Source organism: Falco punctatus, assembly GCF_963210335.1.
Source record: "Falco punctatus genome assembly, chromosome: 5".
Classification (NCBI taxonomy): Eukaryota; Metazoa; Chordata; class Aves; order Falconiformes; family Falconidae; genus Falco; species Falco punctatus.
The window spans coordinates 53,794,153-53,818,057 of record NC_137584.1 but is presented as its reverse complement, the minus strand read 5'-3'; the positions used below and the strand labels follow the sequence as shown (position 1 = coordinate 53,818,057).

The 23,905-nt window shown below is 37.3% G+C and overlaps 1 protein-coding gene across 2 annotated transcripts in view; it reads right to left on the bottom strand.

Moving 5' to 3' along the window:
- Window positions 1-6,078: 6,078 nt before the first annotated feature.
- AHI1 (Abelson helper integration site 1) overlaps window positions 6,079-23,905 on the bottom strand; it is a 104,025-nt gene continuing 86,198 nt past the window's right edge. For both annotated transcript variants that reach the window (XM_080390105.1, XM_080390106.1), the window contains exons 22-25: window positions 23,619-23,781; window positions 22,059-22,159; window positions 11,034-11,113; window positions 6,079-6,984 (exon numbers count right to left, since the gene is read on the bottom strand). In XM_080390105.1, coding sequence (XP_080246231.1) covers window positions 6,759-6,984; window positions 11,034-11,113; window positions 22,059-22,159; window positions 23,619-23,781 — 570 coding nt within the window. In that variant the 3' untranslated portion in view covers window positions 6,079-6,758. The remainder of the gene's footprint in view (window positions 6,985-11,033; window positions 11,114-22,058; window positions 22,160-23,618; window positions 23,782-23,905) is intronic.

Here is a 23,905-nt window from a genome sequence, read left to right as displayed (position 1 = left end):
AGAACGGCAAGAAAAAAGCAGCTGTAGCTATCACTCCAAGCAAGCATGTAGCACACAGGGCTGTCCAGAGCTTCCAGCCTCCTTGGCTGTGACTGCAGCACCCCTGGGAGCCCGAGCCCTGGCCCTGCTCAGCACCACCCTGCAGCACCCTCCCCCTCAGAAGCGAGTGTGTCCTGCTGCCCACCAGGCAGCCCACCTGGTTCTCATCCAAACCTTTGGATGCAGGCAACAAATTAGGAGCTTTGAGGTCTAACCTGGGAGTCCTGATTCCGGGATGTTTGCTTTGGCGAACAGGACCTGCCAGGCTGTGCCCTGTGCTGGGCAGCAAGCCAGCAGAGGGCCACGTGCTGCTGCACACCTCCTGTCTGCCTGCACATGTCCATGCTGCATCACCCAAGAAAGTTGCCCCAAGATATTTATCGCACTGTAGCATTCTGCCTCAGTTAACAGAAAAGCCATTTTCAGTTGTCCTCAGTTGTAACCCAGGCCCGATGGCTCCAGCCATGGCGTTGGTTAAGCAGGAGGGATGGCAGGAGCCCTCGGCCACACGGCACACTGCATTTACTGCCCTTTCTGCCCTTTCCCTGATGTCACTTTCTCGTGATGACATTATACCAAATCACATAAGCTTATTATGGGTTTACGTAGGCTGCTAGAGCTTGGCTTTAGATGGCGTTTATCTTAATGAGCCTGGGGCTGATGTCACTACTACACTCTTGACTGTATATCCCCATTAAGTGCCAACATCAATGTGGAACATAAAATTAAGTTGGTTTACACAGTGTCTGGTATACAAAGGTATCAAAATCCTGATGACATACACTGAAAAAAAATGGCTGATGATGCAATGGCAAAATAAAAATGTCGAAGTGGAACCAAGAGTAAAATTACAGTCCATAATAAAAAAGCACTGCCAAGTGAGTAACGCTTGGTAATAACAACTACTTACATTTACTCTGTACCGCTGACCTGCTGCAGTGGATATGCAAAGACTGAACTTGTGCACATTAAAACACGCAGTGCACACAAGGAAGCAAAACTATCTATCCTACTTATCAAAATCTGGGAGGATTTGTCTTCAGATTATACAGTTGTGCAGTGCTGAATTGGCTATATTTAGTTATGGATTATTCAAGATGAAAGGTATCCTCAGAAAAAGAAGAAATTAAGTATATCTTCATTTTAACTGACAGCTGAGGCAATGAATGTAGGATAAACAGCTGAATGCAGGGAGGACTTACTCTAGTTACCTTTGCAAGAACTAGAGCAGTAAGAAATATTAAAAAATGGATTTATCAGAAATTTATATTAATTTTCTTTTCAACTCACAATTTCATGGAACTCTCTCACTACAGTATTAAACAAAACCAAGTAACTTTAACACGGTCAAGAAGAAAGTTAAACCAGCACGGAGTGTCTCAGCTCCACTTAATTTCATCAACAAAACACATGGCTAGGGCCTGCACTGACTCACAGAATGTGTGAAAAAAGGGTCCTCAGTTGAACGTGCCCACAGAACTACATTAGCTCTCCTTCAGGCTCCCAGAAGAGTAGGATCTAAGCCAACATATTCTGCACAATTTCCTTTCCAGCTAGTATCTCTGCCTGCACTGACTTCGCCACGGCCACTCCATGATGTTGGTGAATGTAAGTCTGGGAAAAAGATTCAGAGAAATAATGTTAATATGGGGCTGTCTCCACCCCCACCCCCCTCCCAGCTATACCTGCATTTTACGTGACTGCAGAGTTTTCAAACAGCTATATCATAACAGTCTGTCGCAAGTGTATTGGGTGTTTCAGTTTGCCAGTCCTGTCATAATAAATTAATTACAGGATGTTGCAGAAATGGCTGAGTTCCAGCAGCATCTTGCACAGTTTAATATAGCCCTGTTTCCCCATTTCGATGTATTTGTGGTTAGATAAATCCTCAGAAAATTTACAGCTGCTACACACTAGTATATTATACTCCCTGCCTGTGCAGGCGATAGAAGTGCAACAAAAATTTGATGTCTGCTCACAGTATAGATTTTACTGATATTGCTTTACCGGTGTGGAAACATTTTTCCGCTAAAAGTGGCATCTGCAGTTTCTGCCAAGTATTTGCATTTGAGCATTAGATAGGACTTGCAAACTTGCTTGCCTCAGCCAAACACAGTGCAAATTCATTTGGCCCGACAAAGACTTCACGACTTCACAAAAGAATCAGATGGCTGGAGTTTTAGGTGAAACGCAGAGCTACCATTTCCATTTATGAGTGCAAGGTGAAGTATTTTTCCAGTCTTTAACGTTAGTGTACACTAACGTATAAACTACAGCCATGATGTTGCTGCTGGAAGCCTAATCCTTGCTGATTTTGCTGGAGCTTTGAATATAGGGGTCTATCTACTCCAAGCAGCTTGCAGGACCGGGACTGTACATATACATGCCACTGCTGGAAAACCCACCCTTCTGAAGGGGAAGGCAGCAAGCAACTGGCATACCACATACTGAACAAAGGACAAGACTCTTGCCAAAATCACCGTGAGTAGAACACATCTGTGCGTAAGAACAGGGACAGTTAATGTTCAAAATAGCGACTCGATGGTTGGTGTGAAATTCTCATCACGGCTCTAGCTGTTTTGCACTGTATGAAGAGGCTGGACCGGACTGAATCAAGGCAGAGGTGCATATTGCAACAGACAACTATAAAGGTGTCCTCTGAAGACCTGTGCCAGAAATCAGAGAACCAAAGCTTCATTTGTCCCAACAGTACTGCAAGCCATAGATGATATGGACCTTTTCTGGCTGTAGCTCAGTTAGGACAGTACCAAGTTACTGGAGAGAGACAGAAGAATATTCCTCATGGTTCTAAGAGCTGAGCCAAAAAGCTTCTTAAATGACACAAAAATGTCTTAAGAAGTGGTTAAATATCTTGATTTCTAAAGTCCAGAAAACATGACTGAAGCCACCAAAGCTCTGCTATAACAACACGCCTTCTCACTGTCTTCTGTTCCTTCTTCTTAAGTTCCAATTTCTAATTGCCACATTCTTGCAAGTCTCCCCCAGACAGCAGTTTTCTTCTCAAGTTGCTTATTTCCCTCTCTCAGACCTCCTCTCGTTTCTATTCCTTAGGTGCAGCAGTTTTGTTCCTAATGTACATATTTTATACTCCAAGCAATAAAACTCCTTCAACTAACACAATATGTTTTTACAAGTGCAGGTGCACATCCATAAATTAATTTCTCCAAAACATTCTGAATAGTCATTGGACTTCTAGAATGCTCAGGGAAAACCCCCACAGTACAAACCTGTACACGAATCTTTCTAACCTCCCTCCACTCTTCACAAAATTCTATCCCCTCCCAATTTCCATGAAATAGGCTGCATTGCATACATACTAATTTCATACGTGCTAGAAAAGGATCATTAAAAAAACCCATCACTCTTTGTGTTTACCAAACAAGTGTTTTTGCTTTAGTCTGTTCCCGCCTTAAATGAAGTATTTCCTATTCACCTTAGTAATTAGAGCAGAAGGATGTAGTGAATGAAGTGCCTCATTATCAAGTTTGTATCCACGGTCTCTGCAGAATGGCTACCATGCCGGCTATTTTTCATAGCTGTCTGCTTTTGCTTGTAATGGGCCATTGTTAACCCTAAATGATCCTGACATTCAATTCTCCATCAGACAATCGGGTCCAGCCGGCAGATTTAGTTCACTAGTCAACAGAGACTTTCAGTTGTCATGTTCCTCTGTGTTCTCATTAGCCCTTGTTTGACTGTGATCCATCCCCTACTGCCTTCTGAATTAAGTGATGCTACAAATACACTTATTGTGTTTTATGAAGTCTGTTCCTCAAATTATTTTAAGGAAAAAACCTAAATGCAGTCTGATGGCTATTGGGAAACACAGGAAAAATATGCCATCCATTCTTTTCTATTTTGTCGATTTATGCATGGTTCTTGATGTCTCTGCCATATCATAAAAATGTAATAGGAACTGTATGTTGTAACCACACTAACAAATCCTAAAAACACAGAACAATGAAAGACGTACTATGTTGTTATCACCGGGCAGTTATAAATATCTAATATTTACCTTTTTTTAAACAAGGTTTTATCTGCTTTGTTCCTGCAGTGAACTTGTATCACCCTCTAAAAACTCCTCAAATAGACTTTTATAACTCTTGTATTTTAATTCTTGGCTCAGGGAGCAATTTTGCAGGGCACTCATATTTTAGGATATTTAATGTGGTTCTCCAAGGAAAAAAAAAAGTAGTAAAATTTTCAGTAGGGAATCTGAATACTTCTGGAATTCTTTTGTTCCACTGAAATTTAAGTCCTTTAAATACTTGGACAATTTTTAGCAATGTTAATTTTAAAGTGATTTTAAGAGATACGCAGGCTGCATTAACACAGAAACAAAAAGCATTACATACAGTTTAAAACCTTATTTTTTTAAAACCATTACCCTAATCCCAACTGTTTAGAAGTTTTATCCTTTCTTGTAAATTTAAAATCCCAAAAGCAATGTCTGAAGAATAAAGAACCTACTAACACTGAAGAGAAAAGCTATTTTTCTTAAAATAAGTATCAGCCATATTTCTGAACAAAAGGTAAGAACTGTCTTTGCCATTATGCTACGTTTATAATTTACGAGATTTTTGGACTGAACGTTCCAATTTTAATACTGAAAAATCATGTAGACTTTTTTTTTTTAAATTTCAGATCTTTTTGTTCATTTTATGTTACATGAATGCAGAAAACTCTAGTACCACAGTGACACAGTATAAAGGAATACAAGTTTCCAACCAACCATGGTTATGGGTAGTGAGGGAAAAAAAATTATAAAACCAAAACAAAAGTTATTGCAATTACAAGAAAACATTATGAAAAGTTTATTTTCAACTCCCTGCATTTTCATGTTTGGCTCTTATCTGATTCCTTCTGCTTAATTGTTATTTGGAACTGTGCCTTGGAAGACACTACTGCTGCCGCTCCTCTCAATTTGGAAAGTGTGGCAAAGCAGCTCTATTCAGCTTCAGAGCAGTGAACATAATTGGAGCCCTAGTTCGCAAGCATGAAAAGAGGTGCTGTGCCTTTGATTAGAACTACCATCTCTCTGTGGTGTTTATCTGAAGTGTTATTTCTGTCTTCAGTGTCCACAATGCCAAATTAACATTTTACAATGCTTTCCAATGAGCTCCCACATCTTGGATACTACTCAGCTCTCCCTGACGTGGAGCCTGATGTCATGGTCTGCCCTTATTTTAAATGTGACCCAGGACACTTTAAGAAATGGAAGATTATAAGAAATTGAGATCTTTTTCTTATAAAAATCTTTAAATCCCACATGTCACACAGTGATGAGTTGGAATATATTGCAAAAGCAGAGAGATAAGAGGCTAGGAGCCTTGCTTAGAATCAGGCAGTCCCAGGACAAAGATAATTTTACACCACCTCTGACTGGGGAAAGAGACATTAATAAGTTTCCAGTATGCATATGCAAGCAACATTTGGGGGGAAGACCCCATACACACGCTCTATGCAAAGCAAAGCTAGGACTGTTAGCAAAGAACAATTACCAATGGGGCCAAGAAAGAGTATTTGCTGCTGTGTTTTACTCAAAAGAAACAAGTTCACAGATTTTTCTGGCTTTAAAACATGTGCAGGGAAGATATTACAATATATAGTAACCAGTCCTCTGCATCTGGGTGCATTTCACACATCAGTGCCCAACATTGTTATTCTCACTTCTTTTTTTAATGGAATCAAGTGCCCTGTCTACTAAATAAGGGCTTTCTAATTTTATGTTATTTATTGCTTCAGAGGGGGAGGAGGAAGAATTTCCTAGCAGAGTAAAAATAAACTGGGCATCATCAGCCAGAAAAAATACCAACACTAACTGATAGAAAGCACTGTAGATAATTAGTGAGGTCATTAGTAAAAGTTCACAACATAATACTAATTTTAAAAAAATAGGTTAATGACACTTAAAATGGATAAAGACTACAAGTAAAACAAACAACAGACTGATATGAAATATTTCATTCAGACAAAAGAAAGTATATTTGGCAAAACTGTTGCCAAAGGACGCAGAAACTCTGTCAAAATTGCGATGCATCTTTATTATGTGCAAACCCCCTCATTTGAAAAATATAACTGCCTGGAATTTGCAACACTTACTTACATTGGTAAGCATGAGTAGTCCCACTGAAGACAGTGTAGTTGCATAGCTGGTTACTCAACAATTTGCTTCAGAGCTGCAAAATGCAGTCCAAGTGAATATCTGATGCCAGGAAAATATTTTTTAAAAGCTTATGTTTTCAGCTACCCTGTAATGTCAGCATTCCTTTGGAATTTTACCATTCTGAACACTCCTCTATTTATGCTAATCTAGTAACTTAAGTAGTGGTTGAGCTTGTTTTGCTCTGGATCAGCCGTGGTCACTTGAGTCTCTGCTCCCAATGGATTGATCTACAGTCTACAGAAATGCCTGATACAGTGTAATCAGATATTAAATTGGTTAACATTGTATTTGATGGTTTCAGATGATACCAGTCCAGCGAGGAGCCGATCAGTCAAGTTCTATTGATTTCAAGCAACTCAGGGCAAAAGTCTCCCAAAACATGTTTACACCACTGGGGAGTCCACACTGGTGCCATTTTGCATATTTGAATATTTTAATTTCTCTTTTTCTTGTTACTCCTAGAAGTGAGATTGTAGCGCAGTCTTCAATGTGTATGCTGAATATCACACCGATATCTGGAATTAAATTATGATTATACATCATAACATTCAGGCTCAAAGGCAATATTTGTCTTTCCGTTTCTGCTTAAGTTTGAGCCTCTCACTGCCTTTTTCTTCTTCAGTTCCACCCCATGGGCTGTAGATTTTTTTTCAACACCATTAGCTGTAACTGATGATACAAGAGTATCGAGACCCATTAAGTTGTGCTGATTTTCTCTTTCATTCCTCTGTATCTTTTTCTTCTTTTTCTTTGCACCTCTAGAGAAAAGTAGATATAAAAAGAGTAAAAGAAACACAAAGTTAGCCCAAATTTAGAGCTTTTTCCACCCACAGCTGATCTGTTAGAGCAATTGTCTGCCTGTCCCTCTTGAGTACAATGCTGGAACAGCTACAAAAACTATGTTTCACAGCAGAACAAAGACAGAAAAACCATGAAGACAAAATATGAGACCACTCCACTTGTCTACTTTTTATCATAGCATTGCTTTGGAAAGAACTGCTCATGATCTTAAAAAAAAAAAAATCAGCCAGTCTTGATCAATAGTCAACAGATATAGTTAAAAAATACAAATTACCACTCTCCTCCTCTCATAAAAGTCATTGCAATTTTTTTCCCCCTTTCCTAAGCTCAGACACCTAGTTTATTTATTCAACAAGACTAAGATAGGCAGGCAAACTGTATGAGATTAAGTTTTCCATTTTAATTTACCTGAACTATGACAGATTTACAGAATCAGAAATCACTATAATGTCTATTTATGCTTATCCAGACTTCATACAATGCCAAAACCATCACTCAAGCTCCTGTATCTTTCCCAGTTAGTGCCTTTAACAAGAGAATTAGACTGGTCTTGCAGATGATGCCAGGGTTTATGCAGATGTTACACCACTTCAACCATGAATTCCCGTTCTTGGCAGAAGTGTAACTTTATTAAACTATAAATGCGTAATAATACTTCAGCTGTAACCTTTCAAGGGCAGGTACTGTCTTTGTTCAAAATTTTTATTGTGTGTAGCACAAAGAGGTCTTGGTTTGTGACCAGAACTGTTACACTGAATGCTGCTGAAACACATAAGCGAGTGGATGAATCAAGACTAAAGAATGTAATGAGATGTACGCAGTTCCCCCAAAAAGGGTGCTGCAAGAGCGCTACTGTTGATGATACTGTCATAATGTACTAATATTTTATAGATGGAAATGTTTACACACCAGCCTTACTAATGGACTGATAAGTATCTGCTTATAGTTTTGGGTGGGTTTTTTTAAGCTAAATTGTGTATTCATGAAAAATGAATTGCTGCAGCTCTAATACTGGAACATTCTAAGGAAAAGGCACTGGAGTTTAAGACCTTCTGCATTAGGATTCCTGAAACAATTTGAGAAGTACTGCTGCATGAGGAAACAGGAGTACAAAATCATAATTACTCAGCAGTATAAGTACCAATCTACCAAACTGAGTGTTCAGCTGGGTCTCATGTGTAAACATTTGTAAATTTACGCAGACAGCACTACCTAGTGTAGCTCAACAAAACCGTACAATAGGAATATATCTGAGGAGAAAATGTCTGTCCTGACAAATAGTTTCATTAATATTCAAAGGGTGAGGTTGCTATGCGGATTTTCAGTATAAAGCTACTCAGATTTTGAGAAGCTTTCATCTCTTTATTATTTGAACACCAGATGTGATGATGCATCAAACCTTTGAGATACCTAGATAAAAACCTTGGTTCACTTAGCATCTATTATGTGGCCGTTTCTCTGTTTCTTTTAAAGTCTGCAGAAGATAGGTTAACTGCTTGGCTAAGATAAAAATCTACTACCATCTTGGATAAAATTTATTTTCCTATTGCAAAACTGTACTTTCCATCCAGAAATTCTGAAAGATAGACATGCCATAAGGGCTTGCCATTCACTTTCTTTTACAGCAGGTATTGTGGCCCTAATGAATACTGTTCATAGGCCAAACAGCAATCATTCATCTGGAGGAGGCTCAAATAAAGGTATAGCGAGTTGTGCAGGTGCTGTCAGTTTCACTTCTCCATAGTGGAAGTGTGTACTTAGCAATTACATCTCACTTCATTCTTACAAAGTTTATTTACTGCATAATTCCTATAATATACTAGCATTTGACATGGATATTAAGTGTATTTTCACAGAAAACAGGAAAATAGCAGAATGTTCTAAGTGGAGCAACTATTTAAGAACAGATTGGACTGGATCACGAGTCATGTTGATAGTGCTTTTAGATGATAAAGTAGAAAACTTTTCCAGTTAAGATCACAACACTTGCATGAGTGTCATTTTTTAAGGATATTTTAAGACATATCAACTACAATGAACAAGAAACCTACAGATCTGTCACAGCCCCTGTGGGTCACTGTTTCAGGTACAAAGAAGTGAGAGTTTTCATTAAAAATACGCTACCATGTTTCTGAAACATTTTGTTATCTACTCTGTGCTATATAGACAGCCTATAAACACAAATATGGAACAGTCTTTCTAACTAGTGGCATCAGAAATGCCAGAAGATCCTTCTCTCTTATAGCTCTCAAAATAAGGCAAAACTCTGTAGTCTTCAAAAAAAACCAACCCTCAAACCAACGTGGTACGTGGAATCGCTGTTATAATTACAAAGACAAGTTAATCACATTCCATTATGTTGTAGTTCATGGAAGAGCCTGCAATGTACATACTTTCAGATTCAAGCTTTAGATCAGGAGTAGACATTACTCAGATTTGCATTCTTATCTTAAAACATGCAGTGAAAACTGCCCTCTCCACATCAGACAAAACACAAGCACTAGGAAAAAATACAGCAAAACCATAATAAAACCTAGAATGTCCTGTACATGGAAGGAAAATACTGCACTGTAGGACTGGCATGCTTATCTACCTCCCTTTCAAATTAGTTTAAAATATAGCATCAAACACTACCTCATGGCATCTTCCATTCACCCTCACCAGTGATCAGGTATAAATGGTTCAGTACCCTGAAAGCTTGTGAAAGAGGTTCTGCCATAGTGCTCTTTGCCCAGATGGGACAGCAATGACATGAAGCATAACTTCAGACTGGCATCTCCATGATGCTTCTGCTTCTTATAGTTCAGGAGGAGGGAGCACATTCAAGTGACTCAGGCATGTAGGTGTCTTCTCTCACCTTTCTGAAATGTAACTGAAGCAGTTTGGGGGCTCTGTGTCTTCAGCATCACACTGAAGTGTGACCTCTTCTCAGGACAGCCTTAATTTCCATTAAAATGAGTATTACATGTTTGACGTAACTAAAAATTCTTGAATTTGATTAAATCATTTGTGATTCTAAATTTTAAATCTGTGGTCCCACATTCTTCAGTGGATGACCTGGAAAGGTCACGCAAAGTGTTTCCTGAAGTTCTACTAATGGAGTTGAGTCATACCACGTTTTTGATACTCACTTCTAACAGACTGTATCAATTGTCACAGTAACTGTGCTTTTAAGGCATTTCCTTCCTTAATGTACATCCTATCAGAATAGTTATGCCCAAAATTCAACACTGAATTCTGTCAAAGCCCATTCCCCATCATACCTGAGGGTTAAACTTTCTACTCATAATTTTCTATTTTCAAATCTAGATACAGGTGGAGATAGAAAATTGAGATTTAAAGGTAAATTAAAATTAGATATGTATCTGCATCTACACCATATATGCACAGATTATTTACATGAGGAGGGGGCCAGTCTGGAAAACAATAGTGAAATAACTTTGCTTTAGATAACAGATACCTGTATTGGCAAACACGGGATGTATTTTCAGATGTATTTTTTCAAGTATAAATGGTTGCAATAGCTAAAGATACTGTGGAAGCTCTTGTTTAAAATGTTGAGATCTTATCTACCTACAGCTTTCACATGACAAATACATATAATTTCCTAAAAATGCAAGTGTCACAAAGATGTTAGCTTGCATCATCTCAGTATGTGACAACCTTTCACAATCTACACTAATTTTTAGAAGGTGCAAAAATAGTTGGCAGTTTGTAGCAATAAAGCCTAATACATAGCTAAGGGATGCCACAGGGCAGTCCCATATCCCTGAGTTTCGATTCTTACATACATTATAGTCCTTGCTCTTTTGGGCGAGGAAGGGTGTCTGTGTACACACATACAAACTGTTATTTCTTTCATGTTTCAATTGTGAAGCGCTTTTTGAATTGTTGCCCTAGTACTGTTTTTCTTGCTAAAACAAAATTACCCTTGCAACATTTCTCAGTTTTCTAACAACAGTTGTAGAAGTAACACTACAAATTGTTTTAAGTATTTCCTGCTTACCGTGTTGCAGGTGAGTCTCTATCTGTGTCAGATTCTGAGCTAAATTTTAGGTCCCCTGATTTACTGATGACTGGTGATGTCTGTAAAAGAAAAAAAAAGAAGCAGGAAGGTAAAATGACAGACAACGGGGCCAACACATGCACAAAAACCCACCAGCTTCCTGAATAAGGAGAGAATATACCTCGTTTGAAAAAGAATGTCTATCAGCCATAAAATGTTAACTCCTATGTGGTTACAAACAAGGAAACACTACCCTGCTTTAAAAGGAAAAAAAAAAAGTTACTTGCAAATAAAGAGTTTTCAGGTATGTGTAGAAACCAAAGTTTACGAATCTGCTTGAAGTCAGCTTAAAACATACATGGTCTGTAAAGAATTAAGAGTTATTTCTCCTACTACATAAGTAAAGACAGAATACTAAAAAGCCATCTTATTGCATAGTTTTAACAAGAGAAACCTGTCTATTTTTTAAGACTGCAAGTTTCAGTCAAAAGCAGTTCAAATCGTTCCAGGTTACTTTATAATTCAGAGCTAAAAAACCCCCAACAAAACCCAAATAAAAAAAAAAACAAACCCAAGCCTGGAAGAGTTGAAGGAAATTCTCTGATTTCTAATGAAATTAGTGGAGTATGCAACTCAGTCTCTCTATAAACAAACCTATTCTCATTCTAACAGGTCGTACCTACTGCAAGAATTCCCATAAAGAAATGTGACTGCCCTTCCTGAGTTTACTGTCTCCAGGGTCAGATTATTTTCTCTACCTTCTTCCACGCAGGCTGTTCACAAGTATCTGGTAATGACCCATGTACTTTCATTTTCACGGAGGGCAGAAGCCAACACAACTGATAGGCCTTATGTCTCTTTCAAAATTTGCCTTTCTGGAACCAAGCATAAACCACACATTCAACCATGAACTTCAGGCCTATGGAGCACCACGAAAGCAGTGCAGCACACTGTAGGTTCAGACCTAGTATCACAACGCTGTCAGTGAAAAACCATTGTGGACCTCTGCTTCAGGTTGACAGGACAGCTAGGCTCTGTCAGTGTCCGTTTGGTATGGCGTGCATGAAAGAACAAGTTATATCCAGGCAGGCATTGTAAGAGCAGGGACTGGTTCCTATGAAGACCTTGGAAAGCAGGTGAAAGTCTGGAGCCCTAGGCCAGAGAAGATAGGGAGAAATTAGATTCTAGTACTTCCCCCAAAATAAGATTTTTTTCAGGGAGTAAAGGAGAACAGGCTTGAAACTAAACCCTCAAACCTTGGCCCTTGTTTATGATTTTAAGACTGTTAGTTGAACTTCAGATTCATGGTCAGCCTAAAGCAAAACCTACTACATTGTTTCTGAATTTCTCAAATAGCCTTAGTGTTAAAAGCATCAGACTATCCAGTTCTGCCAAGCACAGAGGTACTCATCTGCTTGTAAGAAAGATGTTTAATGTTCTGCTATAAGCCTGAATTGGTTCAAAAAACAGCCAGTTAGTGACATTACTGTCTCTAAAACCCCAGTTAAAAATGAGCAGTATTAGGAAGCTCACACAGCATCATTCAGCAGCTCTGGAGAGTAACCACAAAGTCAACAAGGGCTTTCTACAAGCAACAGAGAAAAAAACTCATTACAGTTCTTGATGCTCTAGCTTGCCAATTGTTTGTTTCATTTTGTGTGAGCTCACAGGCAAAGCATACTGTGGTCCCTCCATATTTAATGCTTAAAGAGAGAAAACAGAGGGCTGCTTCACAGCAGTTCTTTTTATCACTTAAGCATTAGTTTCAGCATTTTAAAATGGAACAAAAATACTTTGTTTCCAGACACTAAACTAATCCATCACAGATTTCAAAGCCCTGATGAATAAAACTTAACATTTCCTCATCAAGTACTATTGTCCAATTTTAATTTGGAGTAAAGTGAGGCACAGAGTAAAATTTTCTTGGCACACACAAATGAAGACTGTATTGGAATCACGATCTATATCTCCCAAACCTTAGTTTTTATGCCTTGAACAGTTCAATTACTTTCTTAAACTAAACGGAATTAATTAAAAAAAATCTAGTCAATGTTAGTAGTTGAATTAGATTTGAACTTTTTTGTCTCTGTCCCATTCCCTAGTATTATTTTGTTAGTTTAATAGTATTGTTCTGTTGACTTAGAAGAAACAGGATCAAGCTCCCATTCACTTACTGAGTTTACTGAATTCATATAAGCACACTGCCCACAACCACCATGTTCAAGCATTAGTCATTAGAATTAGTCTGCTCAAAAAACACTTTGGATTTGAAAAATTGAAAAAACAATTTTTGGATTGCTGGATTATTTTAGACACACTCAAGACTACTTAGAATATAATGATGTAGCATTGGCGGGACTACGAAAAAAATCTACTTCACACACAAAATCCTTGTTAATAAACTTGAGACTAAGTCAATGGTAAAAGTAAACACAAAAGAAAGAAACATGGTCCCACTAATATGAAGTATAATACAGGAGAGTGCTGTAAAGGGAACGACTCTAAGCAGTTAACATTTCCTTCAGCATTTGTAAACTTGTGGTTCCTTGCCATATACAATCATGAATTTACTTCACTTGCAGTCAAAACGAAATCTTTTTGAAAATCCTCTGTGAATGATGTTGAAGTAGGCTTTTTACCTTCCCTTTTAAGTAAATATTACAGAATCTCTACATTTTACTAATACTATAATCAAATGTGGACCTTTCCAGAGAACAGTCTAGTAGAATTCTCTTAAGTGCCACTACAGAAGACTGACTTATCTTATAAAAAATGGACTAAGTTTTTTACACTTTCAGACACCAAAACACAGGAAATTATCCTTGTTTTACAGTTAGAAGATTAAAGTATCCACTATAATTAAGCTGTCTAACTGAAGGTTCTTATGATCTGTTTTAAAAACAACTCATCACATAGGCTTTCATATGCTCAAGCACAGCATTTCAGCATGAATACCAAAGGAAAAAAAGCACACAATTAGAGACATTCAAATAGCTGTGTTCACCTGACGTGGCAACTAATGAGAATTCCTAGGGTCTGTAGGGACAGACTCCCAATTCCCAAGAGTACTGTTCGAGCATGATAGCTTTCTTACCTTATTCTTACAAACTTTCAAGCATATAATGAGGTAGGAACTAGACACTAGATCTTTTTGAAGCAGATGTGTCTGCCACTATCCTCTCTTGTCCAGCCCACATACCTTTGCGACCTTCTTACCCCACTCCTTGAACTACTTTTCCCAGCCCAGTGATGGGAGGAACAAGCAGGGCCAGCAGCAGATGCAAGGTGGCAGTGCAAGAGCTGCTGCAACATGGAGATGAAGTAGCAGCAGGAGCACTGCGAATGAGTGAGTGGAGGCTGGGAAAACGGGCAGGAGCTATTTGGCTAAGGAGGTAGTGGTTACACTTAGACACTGAGAATGCATCAGGGACATGCTGATGTAAGGAGCAAGCCACGTTAAGTCTAGAGTATGGAGGGCTGAAGAGGCTGGCGATCTTTTCTTTCCCCATTTCCAAACCTGCTGACCACTTGTTATGCATGGGCAGATCTCCCAGGAAGCTCCGAAGAGCTCTGTGCTATTGTCACTGTGTCTGTACTAAGATTTAGCAAATCTAGTGTTGTAACAGATATGGTGTTAGTTATTAAATTCATCCAGATTGCAAGGCTTAAATATGAATACAGAATTATTAGGGCTCTGTTTAAAGAAATAATTAATGTTTCAGATACTATAATTATCTTGAGCTTTTCTGTTCACAAGAACAAATACTGAACCTTGTACAAAACACGAGCTCCTTTGTACAGTGTGCCACTAATGGTGTTCAATTTTGTTGCCGCATTCTAATTCTCCACCCTTTGAAAGATACAGCTCACCAGAAGGAGAGAACATAAGTTCATATCAACTGTAGAAGCTTAGATTTTCTGAAGTTTCTTTTGCTTTGTTTACAATCGTAAAAATAAAAAGAGTAATAAAATATATGCCTTCCTTTTCTAGAAGGCTTGGCTTGCTTTACAGCTCCTTTTTTGATACTTAATATTGTCTCAGTGTTGCCACGTGAGGAACAACCAAGGCAAAAAAAATTAAAGGCTAAATACACAAAAGCATATTAGTTCCTGACCCCTGCTGTAGAATCCACAGCAGTAAGTCAAGTACTAAACTCTCCCTGTGCAACTTCTGGAAACAATCATATGAATCAGAACACACTTCCTAGCAAAACCCGAAGCAGAGGGCATCTAAAAGAAGTATCTGGGACAAAGTCTCATCCCAAGTCTTCACCTTTGGTAGTGCTTTCTTCTAGGCTGTGCAGAGTTGACTCTAAGACTAATGGTCTGCAGAGGTTCTCTGACAGACTAAGAGACAGACTGACAGAACAAAGAGGTGCAGACAGTCTGTTTAGGTTTTAAAGCCATGAAAGTAAATGCACTTCCTCTACAGCCTGCTCACTCTGCACAGGGGAACCCTCCCACAGAAGCTGTTTCTACAGAACTTGATCTAATTAAAGACTCGTTAGATCACAGATGGCAAGAACAAATACGTGTCTGTGTCTTTTCAGACTAGGCTTTAGAATGTTAAACTCAGTATTAAGTTTGTATTTTGTTTTTATTACATTGTCCATGGGTAAAAGATTTATAGCAATTTACTTTACTCCCGAGAACCATGTTGATGCCACCTGCCAAAACTGTTCTGAGTCACGTTTGGGAGAAATGCTGTGACACCACACACAACTCATCATTTTCTTTGCTGCTATTCTGTACTCTTGCAAACATTTCCCCATTAAATGAACAACTGACAGGGAGCTCTGCTAGCAGAATTACATATTTTCCTTTTGCCATGACCTTCCTATTTAAAATGCAATTTATTTGTAATTGCTTTCCCCCCTTTCTAGTGTTGTTAAAGAACAAGCCTAGCTAATTCAGATTAACCATATTGTAACCCTTACGTCTAACAGTATTAACATAGTTGTATCTAGCAGAACCACATACAACAGAGACATTGGCATGAAATTCTGTCTTTCCCATAAAAAACAGCTAAACCACTGAAGTGTTTAGGATTAAGCCAACACATACTAGGTTCTCCATCTACGAATCCTAGAGCCACATGCAGAGAGGACTTTGCCTGGTTTTGGCTTTGAAACAACAAAATCCCAGACCTGTTCAGGGCTAGGAGAGACCAGCAGGATATATGGTGGGTGAAAACTGTAGTTGTAGCTCAACATTGACAAATACTGCACCTCAGAATTCAAACAACTATTTGAGGGACAACAAAAGAAAGAGGAGGAAGAGTGGAGACAAGATATTTCAGACTGAAGCACTACGGTTTAGAACAGCAGTTTTCCCTCTTGAAGTCTTGGCCTCTGGGAATTTATCTGTGGTTACAGCTTTGCATTAAAATTTACATTTTAAAAGTTCAGTCCTGTTCAGAAAGAGGCGATGAGGACCCAAGGAGAAAACCACAGGAAAGAGAGAAGCTACCTTGCTCCTGAAAGCTACCTTAATGTAAGTGTTCTCAATAGTATTTTTGGTTCTGCTTGACCAGTTCAGTGCCTCAGCCTGATTCTACCTATATTTAAACAGACGAGTCACAGTGAATGACGATGGATGTAATTTCATCTTTTCTTTTTTCCCCAACAGGTATTAATTTGATTATAAACCAGATACTTTTTCTTCCAATGACTTAATACTATAGACACAGATGTAAACAATTTTTGAGACAGAACTCATTAGGAACCACAGAGGTGGTTCTGGAGTTGGAAAAGAAGAGCTACCAGCTTACAAATAAAGTAGCCCCACATATGCTTAAGACAGTAATTAAACTTGAACAGTACAAACTACATTTTAAAGGGAAAACAGAATATCTAAAAATAGGAAACTACAGAACTAAAAAGATGAAATATGTTAACGTCGGGCAACATTTAAGGAAAATGGTCCATTCCTCATGGATGGTAGCATAGTAACATTTCCTTCAGAAGAAGGATTTCTTCAAGAACAATCAAAGTAATTACTACTTCAAAAGTAGGATTTGCAAAGATGCATCTATTTTATAATGTCTATTCAACAGTTTATGTGGAAGACCACAGAGCAGCTTTGCAGACTGATTCTAGAAAAGCATAGTTTCTTTCAGCCCTGATGTCAGTGCCTTTAGAAAGACAGATCTGTAATCATCTTAGGCACGAATGAAGCCCAGAATTATAAACTGTACTATAATACATTCTAATTCAATTCAATATCACATCTTTTTGGGCCTGCAACCTCTCTGAACCTTGAAAATGAGCACACTTCATGATGTGTTGTAAGTGTTCAGCTCTATTCTCTGTAAGAGTTCCATCACACCAATCCTTTACTGTTTCCGTCGTTAGCATTATCATATCTTCCTAGTCCCTCCTCTTCCTAAAAGATAACCAGTCACTGAAGTGTTCCCCAGTAATGTGAAGAAAGGTGCCACTAAAGGAGAAAACAGAAACTGCACAAACCATAAAATGAACATTTTTGATGAAACTAATAGAAAAAAATTCTAGCTAGTATTTTTGGAAATATTTTTGAGCATGTTTTCTATGCTTTTGTAATTTTTAGATCTAATAAATTTTCAGCCCACGAAAACACTCACATCGAATCAGCTCAAGCCCACGGGAAAAGTATCAATTACTTGGCAGGTTAGTTTCAGACACACTAAGCTAAGTATGCAGAAAGTTTGACAACAACCTGCTCTAGGGCAAGAAGAATGAGAACATGAATTATTTATGTGAAGAGTGATAACTCCAAACTTTGTTTAAACATACGTGGAATCAAGTTTTGATGATCTCTGTGTAGATTATCCAAATTGTGCAGTTGTGCAATGATGTAGTTCCTCAAGGTAACCCTTTTCTTATCATGCTTTTTATTTCACATTTGCATTATTTTACACCTTAACATAATTTTTCAAAGATAAATACATCAGAAAGAATATTTTCTTACACTTTAAATGGAAATTTTAAATTACTGTTTTGTTTTTGTCTATTACTACTTCCCAGTATTCTCACATAATGTAGAACTGAATACTTAACATTCATAATCTAATTAGATGCATTTTATGTAGAGAGTGGTAGGCCACCTTGAATTATAAAACGTATTTGTAAGATTTTATAGGCAGCAGAACATTTCTGACCGCCACCCCCCTCCCCCCCAAGACACTCCATCGCTTTTGAAACATTTCTGATTTACCAAAATTTTGCAAAACCTGAATTCTGGTTTCTGACACAACCCTATGTGAATCCCTGTCTTTTCTGCTTTCCTCTTAAGGAACCTGAAACCAGTACATTCACTGGAGCAGCCAGATGACAGGTCCATCTCTGTTTCCTGGGATTCTTCACCAGTGCAGTGAGAACTTCACTCCATGAAATTTCTATTGGCAGTTTAGATGTATGTAGTAATTAAAGATGATTATGACCTAATTTTGTGGCTCAGGAGTTAAGTAACTCATAAGGCAGGAAAACAAGGTTTGCATAAACTTATTATGTTATGAACGCAAAGCTGATGGCAGAAAGCATTTTGAAAGCAGGTTCTTTGAACTACAACTTTCTTTTATTATTTGCAAAGATTAATATTGGATCTTGAGTATTACACCTTCTTCTAATGTTAATGACTCCATTTCATTCACTCATAAAATTTTGACAATTAGCTAAATATGCATTTATACTATATGCAGTTGGAAAACTATTTTTAAATCGACATCTGGTATTCTCAGTAATTAAAATGTGGAATACTTCTATGGTTTTAAGTGCTCTATTTAGTCTTGTAGCAAATCTCACAAGTAACTGCTACAATGATTTTCACAGTAACTGTGTTTTGCAGTCTTAACAAAGCTAAGTATTTAACTACTCCTCAAAAAATACAGAAAGAACAATAGATATTGCAGACCTGGATATAAATAAATATTTTTGAAAACATGCTTGTGGCCAAAACCCAAACACAACCAAAAAAATCAATTATATTTTCTTCTGGTGGTAACAACTTAATTATTCAATAAATATTTTTTTGATTAAAAAAAAAGCTTCATTTTCTGCCAAATTAAGAAAAACACCATAGGGTATTACAAAATTATGATTTTTCTTCTTTCCCGTATAAAAGAAATTGGCATTTCCTTCCATCAGCTCTTATACTGAAAAAAAAATGAAAGGAATAGGAAGAAAAGTTGCTGTGTCACTGCTGCAACACAGGAACTGCCATAACTGATCAGCCCCTTCAGTAGTCGTCTTAGCAGTTTTGTCTTAGAAGTATCTGGTATTGCCCAAAGCCAAAGCAGTGTAGGACTTTCCTTCATTATTACAAACAGCAGAATGACAATTTGTTTCTTCTATGCAGCACTCTGCAGCTTTTGTAAAACCGCCACACTTCAAGGCATTGCAAGTATTACACAGAGATGATTCATCATTTGATTCAACCCAGTATCTTCTTGGTGATTTATTTGGTGGTTATGTAACTTGAAATAAAAAAAAATAAAAATCAGGCAGATTTGTGTTTCCCAGTCATTTAGATGCATTTGGAATCTCACCCTAAACTGTTATTAAAAAAATTAATCTCTGAGTGCATAGGTTTAGTAGTGTCTTGTAGTAGCTAGGTTCACCAGGTTAACTAAGCACAACATAAACAAAAATTTTCTTCTACCAATATTAGCGCTGTTCCATTCCAGCTTAATGTTCCCTGATCTTGTTAACAGCAGAAGGGAAAAAAAAAAAAGAAAAAAGGAGTGCATCCAATTTACCTCTCTACATCATGTACTATTTTATGCACTCTCTTTGCTGCTCATTCTTGGCTAGTTTAATCTTCTAAGTATATCCTCTAACATCACTTTTTCCAGGCCTTGTGAATGTTTCAATGCTTTTCTCTGAACTCCATGATTTTGTAGTGAACTTCGATGCCGTGCCAGATAAAAAGCAACATATTTGTTTAGTTTTGGACTGTTATTGTACACTTTTTTCATTATGTCTTTTGAATATCTGTATGTACTATACAGACTACACAATTCTAACTAATCATTAAATATGCATCCATTTTAATTCAAAGTGCTACTTCTCACAGAGTTGAATAATAAATACTTGTTATAAAAGTCAGTAACATTAGTTAGTATACATAAAACTATTATTTTGATATAATAATTTTAATATTTTAAACTATTATTTTGATCCAGTAAGTCAACTAGATTCCTATTAAAGCAGAAAAAAAGATGTGGATAAAAATGATCAAGTCTTTAATGACTAGAAGTATCTCAGCTCTTCTCCCTTTTTTAATCTAGGTATAAGCGAAACTGGGTGAGTACAACAACATATTCCCTCTGGGATACCTTCCTTGCCTCCAGCAATGCAGATAATATAAGAAAGAAATCTTCATGCTTTCCAGTAATTTGTATTTTTTCCCATAATTGTTCCAATCTGCCTTTACAGAAGTATCTGGAAGTAATGCACCCTTGTCTTTCTTGGACAGAGGTTTTGCTATGAGTTTCTCAGCTACAAAGAGGTAAAAGATACTTCAGATTAATTACTACTTATTGTAGTGATTAATTTCGTTTTTCAAATATAGTCAGAAAGAAAACACTTAGCATTTCGATTTATAGCAGTTGGCTTCAACAAGACCGCTGGCTTTAACAAGACCGCAATGTGAGTAATCCGTACTCAGTAATTTATTAAATGCTATGTCTCTCTAGTCACCTAAGAAAAACAAAAGTTACAGAAAAAACGTTAATAGAAGTAGCTTTGAGTGTTTCAACCTTGAACACTGCAATATATATTATGTAAAGATTAGATAAATCCTCTGAAAAAAAGAAAAAATTTACCTTAGAACACAGCATATGCTTTGAGTCTTGCAAATCAGATGCAAAATACAGATTAAATTTTAGAAAAGTACATGGTACATTGAAAAGTCAAGCCATTTGAAAGAAATCTGAATAAAAGTAACTTTTGAAGTAAGTTATGTTCCTGTTACTTTTTTTTTTTTTTGCTTACAAAGTATCCCATATTTTAAGACAATCATCAATCTTACTTCACAGAAGGGGAAAGTGAGCTATGCAAAGTTTCTAAACTCTGTCTGGAGATGTGACAGTCACTTGGCCTGCTTTGTACATAGCAGTATCTCTAAACATCTGAAAAAAATAAAATAAAACCCCAACCCCATCTTTTTCCTTGACTAAAAAATGACCATTTCTTCTTTGTTGTTCTGTACATACTGTATTCTGACTGCTAACTAAAAATCACAGAAACAGGAATGCTTCTGTGCACAGTATAGTATGTGATAATGTTAACAACAAAACGACATATGCAATTGCGATCCAATGTAAGAATCCGGTGGGAGTGGAGAGATATTTAATATAGTCAAGAAAAAGCATTCCTTTCCTTTGTTCCTCCAAACTATGAACTCTCTATATTCTACCCTCCTGAGCAACCTACAGGATGGGTGAAGTCATTCATGTCAGAGAACAATCAGAAACATCCATTGACAAATAAGTGCATTAAGATGCAGCATATCTCCTGGTCTGATAATAAGGCTTTCTTATAACACTGTATATCTTTAATTAGGATGTCATTACATGGATGAAAAACCCTTGAGAGAAAAACATCACAGCTGTCTCCTAAGCAACCTGATAGATAAGGAAACTGCAGGGCTGAAAATTTCAAGTCTGTGGGCAGTGCATATTCTAAAAATGACAGTCAAGTGCATGAAATTATGTCAGGTTTTGAAAAATCCACGTTCTTTCTTCAACCGTAATTTACATAAAGTATCCATGAGAGATACCGTGGTAAACCTTGGAGTCAATAGGTGGTTTGCCACTCACTACAATGGTGCAAAAGTAGGCAAAATATTTAATTGCTATGTGATGGAACATGTGGATTCACACAAGACAAAGTTAGACTTCTGCTGAAAATCTACGTGCTTACCTGGAACGAGGTCTACACAGGAGAAATTTTTCCAAAAAGGATCGAAAATTTAATACAGTCCACTTGGAACACAAAAGACATAGTCCACCACTAGTTAAAGAATCGTTCCTTCTCACATTATTACCTTATGTAGCACTGGAGAGCCTTCCTCTGCTTCTGTTGGTCCTTCAGGTAGGAGAGGAGCGGAATTTGGTACCAATCCTGAAGGTTGTTCTTCATATTCTTCTGAAAACAGGATCCATAATTCACCATTATGAGTCATGAAAGAATTATGAAAGTACATATTTCATATGAACAATTGTGACATTACAATCTAACCAAAAAAGGGGTGTCAGTTGGAACAGGTGAAACTAAAGCCAAACTTTGTATAAGAATTTATCAAAATTTGCCTATTAACTTTATATTAGTAAGCTTAGATTTAAATGTTATTTATATAAATGTAATTTATATAGATAATTATATAAAATAGAAACAATCAAACATTTACATGACTAAGAACAAAGTCCATACTGACAGCAATGCAGTTGATACTTGATAAATATATGACATGCATTTCTTTTGGTTCATTAATAAGATGGTCATCAACTGAAATAAAGAATTATATACCAGAGGTTTTTTGCACAGTTGGACCACTGCTTCAAAAATTTTCTTCTGTGTTTTTAAGAACAGGCCATCACTGAAGAATCTTCCTACAGACTGATCTCTTGTTTATTTTGCAAGAAAGTAAGGAAGAAGAAAATGCATAAGATGTGCAAGGGGAGGACAAAGGGGAAAGACAGTAGTTAAGCTAACTTTAATTACCATCATCAAGTCAGCAGTGTTATGCCTGAGTGTTTTTTAGGGAAGAGGCATAAATACTAGACTTCACTTGAAGGACAGAGGGAGGAACTAGAAAATGGAGGAAAAGATCTTGAGAAATGTTGAGTTAAGAGATTTCTAAACACCAGTATAACTGATAGTTTGATAGTTTAGGAAGGCAAATGAATTTTTCGTAGCATGCAACCACAGACTATGTCCGTAAGCTGAATACCAACAACAGTCAGGACACTAAGCATCTTTACATCAGTTGACTCAGTAGGATGATTCTTATATTATTTGTTCAGATTCATTTAGGTTTGTCTGTAGTAGTTTAATCAAAATGTTTTTAACAACAGGGACCTGGTAGCAAGTTCAGTGCTCAGATATGAGATTTAACCATTACTGTTTTTTAAAACTTCATACTGAAATTCAGTTATTTGGGAACTGAGCATTCTCCATTAGAGTAGGGGGAAAATCAAGAGTTTTTACAAATGTAACTGCTTAGATCTAACAGATTGCCTAAGAAAAATGTAAGATGTCTGTGAAATGCTTTGATGTATCCTAAAACATTGCCAAGGTAGGGCATGAACCAGGTGGCTATTTCCAAGAAAAGACAAGGAATCAATCCATTTGAGTGATAATTAAGCCAGCACTATATAAGATGGAATGTTTAACTAAGTGCCAATGCCTTCCTAAGTCAGGTATGTCAACTTGCTAAGTGGTTAGCTAACTTTATACAATTCCTGCATCACGCTAAGTCATCATTATGCCATCTGTGTGCTACATATATTCATATCTTCAGAACAATAAGCAGTACAGCATGGTAACATCTTGGACCATCAGTTAAACCCACACCGGTATACCAGGAAGATAGCAGTAAACTTACTTTCACCAGCCACATAATTAGCTGGAAAATAGCCTTGCTGTCCATTTGCTAGGCTGCCAAACCACCAGTTATCATTATCTTTGTATAACACTTGGATAATGTCACTGCGATGGATGGTTAGCTCATCTGATCGATGCGCTGTGTAGTCATAAAGAGCCACTACCTAAAAGAGAGATAAGAGCACCACAGCTTTATCACAACCATGCCACAGAGAAGAAAGCGTAACATTCACTTCCTCTTGCAGAAAAGCAGCTGAAACCAAAGCTGCACTTTGGTAAAAGCTGAGG